The following is a 10,920-nucleotide window of genomic DNA, read 5'->3' as shown; positions in this document are numbered from 1 at the left end:
ATATATATATATATATATGTGTATATATATATATAAGCCTGGTGTTGGCGCAGTGGTTAGGGCAGCGGCTTGGGATCCAAAAGGTCCTGAGTTCAAGCCCCGTTGGTCCACTGAATTAATACACCAGGGGGTTGACTCAGCCTGTCATCCTTCCGAGGTCGGCGAAATGAGTACCAGTGTACTGGGCCGGTGTATACCCCAGGTAAAAAAAGGTATACCATATCCCTGTGTCGTAAGAGCCGACCAGGGTTGCGTCAGGAAGGGCATCCGGCATAAAACATGTGCCAAATCACTATGCGGATCATATGGATGATCCGCTGTGGCGACCCCTATCGGGAGCAGCCGAAAGAAGAAGAAGAAGATATATATACATATATACATATATACATATATACATATATACATATATACATATATACATATATACATATATATATATACACATCAGTGCCCCGATCACTTCAACCTCCCCTGCCACTGATCTTGTCATCTCCGGATCAATTGGAAGCAGGTCTAACTCCGGCAGCATCTCCCGCTGCGGGTCGCTGGAATCTCTGTGCCCCGGCCGCAAAAGTCGACCCGGGGCGTCACCGTGCACGCCATGCACCGAACACCATGCCGGCAGTAGGTCTTGACCCGGGACGGAAGGACCGCTTCGCACACCGCCATCTATGACTGTAATGATGGGCGATGACTCTCTGCGCACACCCCGTAGACGTCCTCGAGTGCTCAGACTGCCGTCCGAGTGACTGCATTGCAACGCTCGCCCACGACCCGCGCCGCAGACCGTGCGCGCGGCCGTACGCGCCTGGCACATCGCGCTGACCCCCGGACCATCTGCTGTGCCCCAACCATCGAGACCCCGGACATTCTTCAGAGCTTGTGCGACGTCCAACGCCGCGTTCGAGCCGAACCGCGTGTCCTCGTTCTTTAGCCGTGGCTCTGCAGAAATCATTCCCCCGATTCGTCGTGCCTCAATAAAACGAACAGTGAGCGCGGCCGTTGCCCACTCGACGTGGCCGAAGTCGATTCCGACGAAGGCGGGCACGCGTTCGTTTGCCGTGCACCGACCCTCTGCCATGCTCGTGCTGGCGAGACCCTTGGCTCCGTAGCCTGGAACCGCACGGGTCATTTGCCGCCCTGCACACGCCGATCCGAAGATCCTCGTCGCCAACTGTGGTGTACTGAATAGAAGATGCTTAGCAGGCAGACACGAGCGGGGGAACAGTCGAGCCGGGCTGTGTTGCACAAGTGCGAGCGCGGGCGTACTTTGCCCGCGGCTCTCCTTTATTGCGTATTCAGCACACTCACGAGCCGGGCGACTCCAGCATTACTACAATGCCTCAGGCGGCGCGCACACCTTATATCCCTTGCAGACCCGATGACCACGACGATCACTCCTCCCATCATCATGCCCCGCCCTGCATGCCCGCAGGCTACACCACAGACGCATGTGAAAAACTTCTGCAACGTTATGAAACAGCAGGTGACACTTGCTTTCAGCGCGTAGTGACTGAGGATGAAGTGACATATATATATATATATATATATATATATATATATATATATATATATATATATATATATATATATATATATATATATATATATATATATATATATATATATATATACACACACATATGTATGGTGCGCGTTGGGATCTCTGGCTGATCGTTTGGAATAAAGTCCGGGCGAGGCAAGAATACGGACCATGCTGGATCAATGAAAGAAAAGACAAAAACGAGCTGGAAAAATTTCTAGATAAGGATTTATTACAGGCAGACGAAAAATATGTGGCACAATGAATAGATTTTATTGTTGTGTGCAAGTAGAGATAGAAAGAAGAGTGTGGTGTGACAATTAAATAAGCAACTTGCAAAAGCAGACCGATCCCGATATAATTCTGCAATCTTAACTTAAGCGAGGACAGGTGCCATGACACACACACACACACACACACACACACACACACACACACACACACACACACCGATGAAGAAGAGATAATGAACAAAAAGAAGAGGAGATGAGGCTAACGGTCTCGTAATACCTTGCACGATTGACCGACTGCGCCTCCCAGTACGTTTTGGGGGGATGCTCCACTGAACGATCCCTCCTTGATAGTTGGCACATCGTCTCAGGCTGACTACGATGCAGGGACGCATCTGCGCCGATCCAGAGAATAGTTGCGACCATCAGGCGTGAGGGAGGGACTTTAGGTGGAACCAGCGGCGAGTGGGTGAAGGCGGAGTCGAGAGTGAGTGGGCGGAGTGCCAGCAGCAGGCGGAGTCAGGCAGGTGGGTGGAGTCAGCGATGAGGGTGTGAAGAATAAGATGGCGTACAGCAGGCGCACGCAGAGACTGATCCAAAACCAGGCAAGGAAGCTGAGGATGACCACCACGACGATGAAGACTACTCTGACTCCTTTCCGACAACTCTGACTCTGGAATGAAGAGGTGCACCATTTATGCCCTGCTCTGTACGATGATAAAATGCCATTGTAATCAGCGAGCGCGCAAACCCGAATGAAGAGGTGCGCTATTCTGTGTGATGATAAATTATGACGGGGCTGCGCGCAGGTCCGCCATCGAGAATGCGCTTATTTGTCACAGGCGGTGGTGTGCGTGGTGCTGGCCCTGATCTTTTTCATGAATTGAAGGAAAGGATTGGATATAATTATTAGATGCAGAAATTGGTTGAAAAGAACACGCCGCATGCATCCTGTACGGTGCGGTGGAGGTTGTTTATTGTTTGCTTCTACAGTTGGTCTTCGCAAGGACGCATTCTTATAGTGAAGGGTGTGGCTGCAGTTTTTACAGGCGGCTGTCCGAGTACAGTGCCTGCTTTGATTTATTTCAGGAATAAGAGGAAAAGAGTAGGAATGAAGTTAGAGATATAATCAGACTTAACTATGAGATCTACACAATGCACTTCGACCCGTTTGACCCATTAGACATGAGGGAAAGGTCTAACTGTACGTAGATTAATGAAATAACTGTCTGGAGATTACTGTATGATGGATGCTATTGCCTTTGAGGGATGTGGTTTCCAGAAATGCAACACCAATATATATATATATATACACACACACACACATATATGTTGTTCTTCTTTCGGCTGCTCCCGTTAGGGGTCGCCACAGCGGATCATCCATTATGATCCGCATACTGATTTGGCACAGGTTTTACGCCGGATACCCTTCCTGACGCAACCCTGGTCGCCTCTTACGACACAGGGATAAGGATTGGGTTTTGCCATGATTCCGAGCTGCGCTACAACCTCTCATGGCGCAGAGCTCCCGTCCTCAAGCGATCCAACAACCCAAGCCTCCGAGTAGCCAGATTACAGGCGCACGCCACTCCGCCCGGTAATATAATATCCACATATGTTCACAACATAGCCAAAATAATGTGGACACCTGCTCGTCCAACATCTCATTCCAAAATAATTGGCATGAATATGGAGTTGGTCCCCCCCTTTGCTGCTATAAGAGCTTCCACTCTTCTGGGAAGGCTTTCCATGAGATGTTGGAACATTGCTGTGGAGATTTGCTTCCATTCAGCCACAAGAGTATGAGTGAGGTTGGGCACTGATGCTGGGTGATTAGGTCTGGCTCGCAGTTGGCGTTCCAATTCATCCCAAAGGTGTTTGATGGGGTTGAGGTCAGGGCTCTGTGCAGGCCAGTCAAGTTCTTCTACACCGATCTCGACAAACTATTTCTGTATGGACCTCGCTTTGTGTGCACGGGGGCATTGTCATGGTGAAACAGAAAAGGGCCTTCCCCAAACTGTTGCCACAAAGTTGGAAGCACAGAATTGCCTAGAATGTCATTGTATGCTGTAGCGTTATGATTTTCCTTCACTGGAACTAAGGGGCCTAGCCTGAACCATGAAAAACAGCCCCAGACCATTATTCCTCCTACACCAAACTTTACAGTTGGCACTATGCATTCGGGCAGGTAGCGTTCTCCTGGCATCCGCCAAACCCAGATTCATCCGTCGAACTACCAGATGGTGAAGCGTGATTCATCACTCCAGAGAACACATTTCCACTGCTCCAGAGTCCAATGGCGGAGAGCTTTACACCCCTTCAGCCGACGCTCGGCATTGCACATTGTGATCTTAGGCTTGTGTGCAGATGCTCGGCCATGGAAACCCATTTCATGAAGCTCTCGACAAACAGTGTTTGTGCTGACGTTGCTTCCAGAGGCAGTTTGGAACTCGGTAGTGAGTGTTTCAACTGATGACAGATTATTTTTCCATGTTACGTGCTTCAGCACTTTGCATTCCCATTCTGTGAGCTTGTGTGGCCTACCACTTCGTGGCTGAGCTGTTGTTGCTCCTCGATGTTTCCACTTCACAATAACAGCACTTACAGTTGACCAGTGCAGCTCTAGCAGGGAAAATATTTGATGAACTGACTTGTTGGAAAGGTTGCATCCTATGACGGTGTCACGTTGAAAGTCACTGTGCTCTTCAGTACGGCCCATTCTACTGCCAATGTTTGCCATGGAGATTCCATGGCTGTGAGCTTGATTTTGTACACCTGTCAGCAATGGGTGTAACTCAAATATCTGAATCCACTAATTAGAAGGGGTGCCACATACTTTTGGCCATGTGGTGTATGTATGTATGTATGTATGTATGTATGTATATATGTATATATATATGTATATATATATATATATATATATATATATATATATATATATATATATATATATATATATATATATATATATATATATATATATATATATATATATATATATATATATGTCAAAACCCAATCACATCTCTCACCAGTAATTGGAGGGAACAACTAATCTGCTCTCACCAAATCAATTATCCACATTTGGCTATGATCTTTATAAAATTAATCTCTCTGCTCTTCAAGCCAATTAAGGTTACCTAAAGCAACTGAGAAAGGCTTCACAAGGTAAGCCCTTTGCTCTTTCAAACTCGACCTGGGTTCCTCCAGAGTTGATATTCACAAGTAGCGCATACATGAAAATCCCAATGCTGCATGAGTTTTAAAAAACACAGACAATATTGAGTTTAGACATTTCACTGTTTCTTATCCACTTCTCTCCTTCCTATTTTGCTCCCCTTATTTTATACATTCCTTCATCTTTTCTTTCTCTCTCTATTCATGCTAACTTTAAAAAGCAACTAATCACCAAACCCTTTCATCATTTTGCACTGATGAGCAAGCCCTACATTAATGATCCTCATGAACAATTAAAACTTTGCAGTGTGCACATCTCTTGCAAGTGGTAAAAAGAGAAAATGGTTTGAAGTATAATGGAACAGCCATGGAGCTCAGTGCAGGGTGTGCAGCTGCAGCAAAGTGCAACATCGCTCTCGTGGCACATCGTTTTCATCTTCATCCATGTGCAGCAACAGTAAAAGATGAAAGCACTGCTTACCAGCTGCCACGAGTGATAAGCACAAGTCTGCCAGAAGTTCTGCATAGGTTGGTTCACCAGGATGGCCTGCTCAATGGTTAAGGCAAATGAAGGGAAGCAGAGGTTGCATTGACATCATGAGAAACAAAACAGCTCAAAACAGCTACAAACATCAAAATACTGTGTAACACTTTTATAGCAGAGTAAGGTTATAAGTAAAAAAGTCAAAAGGTGTGAATACTTTCTGAAGGCATTGTTTTTCATATATAGGGTGTCCCAAAAAAATATACAACTTTAAAAATGCTTCGTTTGATTCTATAAAAGCAGTAATTTTGTCACTAACGCTTCATTTCTTGTTGCAGAGACGCTGAAGTTAATTTTGATACTAAGCAAGTGCCAGAAAAATGCCAAGACTGACCGTACAACAACGGACGAAAATTGTTGAACTTTGGCACCAGACGAAAAGTGTCTTACAGGTGCAACGTCTTTACTCGAGACATTTCGTTATCCACTTGTGCCATGCACCAAACTTTCGGACAATAAAGTGCACCATCGCAAAGTTTACCAATGTGGGAACCATCTGTGACCTTCACAAGGGTCACAGTGGTCGGAAGAGGGCAGATCGTAGTGAAGAAAATGTGGAAATGGTGAGACAGGCGGTTGTTCAGAGTCCAAAAAAATCGATTTGACGACTTTCTGCCGAGACAAACATTCATAAGAGCACCGTTCAGAGGATCCTTCGCCAAGACATTCATGCCTTTCCACACAAAATTCAAACGGAAACGGTGCTTACTGATCAACAGAAACGCAAATGACTAGACTTTGCAAATTGGTTCTCAGGAAAGTTGGAGGAAGATGCAGACAGACTTCCTCAAAAAACTTCACATGATGGACGAATGCCATGCTCACTTGTCCGGGGAGATAAACAATCAAAAATTTCGGTACTGGGGAATTGAAAATCCTGGTAATGCATCAACTGAACTGGTGCCTCGATCTGTTCTCAAAGTCACCATGTGGGTGGCGGTTGGTTGGTATGGGATAATTGGTCCATACTTCTTTGAAGATGACCAGGGACGCATTTGCACGGTAAACCAGAGGAACTATCGCAAAATGATTCAGGAATTCTATCTGCCTGAGCTATGTACTCAGGCCCTTAGGAGAAACATCCTGATCCAGATGAGAACCCAGTGATTCCAGCCAGATGGGGCACTGCCCCATACAGCCAGGGAAACAAGGCGTTTTCACAACCAACATTTTGAGGGCCGCTTTATCTCCCTCTACGAAGACGTTGAGTGGCCACCGTATTCCCCTGACCTTACACCACCAGACTTCTTCTTGTGGAGGTATTTAAGGACAGGATCTATGGAAACCCGAGGCCTCAGACTCTTGATCAGCTGAAGGAAAACATCCACCGAGAAATCCAGAACATTCCTCAGGAAACGTTTCCCAAAGTGATGGAGAACATGACCACGTTTGCAGGCAGTGATCGGACAGCGTGGAGCCTACGTCGAACATGTGGTCTAAAAGAAAACGACGATTCTATACCAAAATTTAAATTTTGGTGGCAAATTTAACATTGGTACAATAAACTTCAACCTTTCAGCTTTCTATCCAGCCATATATCTTTTTTAAAAATATGTTATGACCATCCTCTTTGCAGATGAAAAGGTGTATTTTTTTGGGACACTCTGTGTGTGTGTGTGTGTATGTATATATATATATATATATATATATATATATATATATATATATATATATATATATATATATATATATATATATATATATATATATATATATATATATATATATATATATATATATATATATATATATATATATATATATATACAGTCGACTCGGCGTAAGTCGGCTGCGTGTAACTCGTCACTTCGTCTAAGTCGGCAGCGTCAAAAAGTCCCGAATTTATCACATGTTAAGTCCCAAAGTTATCACATGTTAAGTCCCTATGAATAAAGCGTCATCCCTCTGTAAGTCATTATCTCTAAGTCGTCAGATGTTGTCTGTTCCCACGTAATGGAAACTCAAGTAAATTACCACTCCTAACTCGTCACACGGAACTGCTGCCTCATGAGAATCCCGATTTCATGGAATCGTGATGCTCGCTCATTGGTTTACACCGCCAGTGATAGGCTATTTATAACTGCGTACACACGTTGATCGCACTGCAGGCAGGACAATGGCGACTAGGCGTAAGCTTACAACTCAAACCTACCAAGAAAAATACGACATTATCCAGTTTTGCGAGGCAAACCCACTGATGAAGAAAACAGCCATAGCTGAGAAGTTGGACATCAAACGGCAGACATTGAACGATATCTTGAAGAATAAGGGCACGATGTTTGGACAAGTGGAGAAGATCGCGAGACCGGTGGTAAGTGTGAAATGTGTGTCCTTTGAAGATGTCGATGACGCGCTCATCATCTGGTTTCGGCAAATGTCGGCTCAGCCAAATATTCGGTTGGACGGTGAAATGTTGCTGCTGAAGGCCCGTAAATTCGCTGCGGACCTCGGGCATGATGATGCCGAGACCTTGCCGATGCACTGGATAGACAGATTCAAAGTGAGGTGGGGAATCGGCAAGGTCAAGAAGTGCGGCAAATCAGGCAGCGTGGATTCGGCAGTGGTGCACGACTGGAAGGATGGCAAATTGAAAGACATCTTGGAAAGGTATCAGCCTCGGGACATGTACAATGCCGATGAGACTGGGCTTTTCTGGCAGATGCTGCCAGAAAGGTCTCTGGGGTTCGTTGGTCAATCCCATCATGGTGATAAGCAGGTGAAGTTGTTGTCTTACAGTTGTTCATTATCTTTACTTTTGAGAAACTGATTGATGAATTCCATCTTTGCTTGATCACTTTCCAACTCACCAATGAACCCCCATCTATGCCCCGAGGATTGTGTTTTCCTTTTGGTACAATAGCCGGCTCTCACACATACGTGTCCAGGCCACGCGCGACTTCATCCTTCACCCCACAGTCATCATGAATGTTCGCATACGCGTAAATCGTCACATTTCTAAGTCGTCACTTTTTTCTCGGTCCCGATGGTGATGACTTACGCCTAGTCCACTGTATATATGCATATATATATATATATATATATATATATATATATATATATATGTATATATATATATGTATATGTATATATATATATGTATGTATATGTATATATATATATGTATGTATATGTATATATATATATATGTATGTATATGTATATATATATATATATATATATATATATATATATATATGTACATATACATACGTTACATACTACTAAAGGTCAGTGTGTGTGTGTGTGTGTGTGTGTGTGTGTGTGTGTGTGTGTCCTCCATAACTCCACAACCATAAAACCTAGTAGCCTGAAACTTTGTTTGCATACTAACAAAACTCGAAGCAAGTGCAAGAGTGAAAATTGGGTGTTTAGGTTGATTAAAACACCCCTTTTTAAGATAATTAACAGCCTTACTTCATTTTCTATCCTTTATCAGGCACATCTTCGGTCACCACTCTATGCGGTATTTAGGCTTTTCCTCAGTAACCTCGCTAGCGTCTGAAGCCGCCATGTTTTTTTAGCCTGCTCAACCATATCTTGAGATTCGGAACAGGCCACAACGATTTCTTAACGATAAAGTTTTTTTTCCACTTTCCTCACTCATATTATCGAATGCCTGTTCATCATAGCTATGAATCACTGGATACATTGCAATTACTTATAAACACCCGGAGACGTCAGTGCTCGTTGCTTTGTTTCATTTCCGCACATACCATAACCTCGAGAATCTCTTAAACTAAACTAAATGACAAAATTTAAGCTCCAGAATTGAACTTAGCAGCAGTTCCGACTCCTAAAAAAAGGTGTTCATTTGTCTAATTCGGACATAGCTATCGTTTGCCAAGCCAGCCATTCTTAACCACTTAATTGGAGTGCTTGTTTGAGAGCTTAAGCCGCGTGACAAGTGCCCTCCAGTTGATGGTGGTACAGTTCATCTCCTGATCAGGATGTTCAGTCAGCAGTTGCTACAAGTTCGAGGTACATATGTGGGTGTATAGGGGACCCTCGCATAATGCGTGTTTTGATAACACGTTTTAGCGAAAGCGGGGATTTACTACAACACCAACAACAGCAACAACCGCGCTGTCATTCTGAGTGAATCGTTCACTCACTGCGGACGCTCTTGCCGCACTCCATCATTCCGAACAAGTTCACTGACTCCCCACTCTTTACTCTCCATGAGCCTCTCTTCCTGTTCTTGTGGCTTGTCTCATTGACTTTGGTGGTGACTCACTCTCTCACTTCTCTGCCACTGGCTTATATAGCCACCGCCTTGCACCTGCCCTGCCATGAGGCTTTCCCCCCGACTCTGAGGGTTTTGCATGTGCTCCCGCGACAACAAAGTCATTCATGTGTCACCATCATGTCAATGTAGACATGTGGGGGTTTGCACAAGTGGACACACCAGGTCGACAGAATGTGGGGCTCACACATGTTGAATAGCTATCTCAACACAATTGTGTGAGCCTCGGACACGTGCACCAACCATGTCCATGAGTTTGCGTGGGGGAGGTGAGAAATAATGATGGGGAATGATTAAGGATGCTAATTGCAGAGGGAAAGGGGAAAATAGACAGACACAGAGGCTGGGGTGACAATGAGTTTTCTTTACACCCAGTGTTGGTCATTACTAACTAGGGTTACAAAACACTTAGGCAAACGATCATTATGAGATAACTCATTAATAATTAGTACCTCATTAACTCCTAAATATTTTTGTTTACATTTTTTTTTTCTTTCTTTCAACCCAGTTAAATTACAAATTAACCTTTACAAACTGAAAAGGACATATTGTGATGGCCGAGTGGTGAGGAGACTTGCATGGGTTGGCCTGTTTGGTATTTTCATTCAGGAACATCACAAATGCTTGAATCCCAGGTTGTAATTACATTTATTTTGTTGCTCTGTGACTACTGTCTCTCAACTTCATTGTACTGTACATACATACATACATACATACATACATAGGGAGGATGCACCTTTACAGCGCGTCGCTGTGTCCACTTTACGTCGCTGCGTCCACTTTTCAGGGGCCTGCGTCTGGCCTTGCTTGGCCAGACCTCTTGACCAAGCAGATGCCTGGCCCAACCCCATCTCTTAGGGAAAGGACATTCTAGGCATCCACACGAAAGGGACCGCCTCGGGTTAACCCGAGGAGACCGCCGTCTGGTGGACGACACCTCAGCACCACCACGACATACACTACAATGTGTTTTGTGGAGTGAAGTGTTTTCTGGTGGCTGGATTGCAAATCCTGACAATTAAATATGTAGATTCTTCATTCTGCAGGAAGGATCGCAGACATAGAATGATGTGTAGTTTTGAAGGAGCAGGAGTTAGGGACATTGAAGGTGAACGATATTGTATCAGGTCATGGCAGGAAGAAGTTTGTTGTGGTACACCTCGGTGTGAATGATTCAGGGAAA

The 10,920-nt window shown here is 44.5% G+C and overlaps 1 protein-coding gene across 6 annotated transcripts in view; it reads right to left on the bottom strand.

Moving 5' to 3' along the window:
- Positions 1–1,754: 1,754 nt before the first annotated feature.
- Positions 1,755–10,920, bottom strand: part of SHLD2 (shieldin complex subunit 2) — an 80,710-nt gene continuing 71,544 nt past the window's right edge. For all 6 annotated transcript variants that reach the window (XM_085881686.1, XM_085881683.1, XM_085881682.1 and 3 more), the window contains one exon: positions 1,755–5,497. In XM_085881686.1, coding sequence (XP_085737812.1) covers positions 5,325–5,497 — 173 coding nt within the window. In that variant the 3' untranslated portion in view covers positions 1,755–5,324. The remainder of the gene's footprint in view (positions 5,498–10,920) is intronic.

Source organism: Eptatretus burgeri, chromosome 5 (genome assembly GCF_056783735.1).
Source record: "Eptatretus burgeri isolate ZD-2024b chromosome 5, Ebu_testis_v1, whole genome shotgun sequence".
Taxonomy (NCBI): domain Eukaryota; kingdom Metazoa; phylum Chordata; class Myxini; order Myxiniformes; family Myxinidae; genus Eptatretus; species Eptatretus burgeri.
This window is presented reverse-complemented; position numbering and strand designations above follow the sequence as displayed.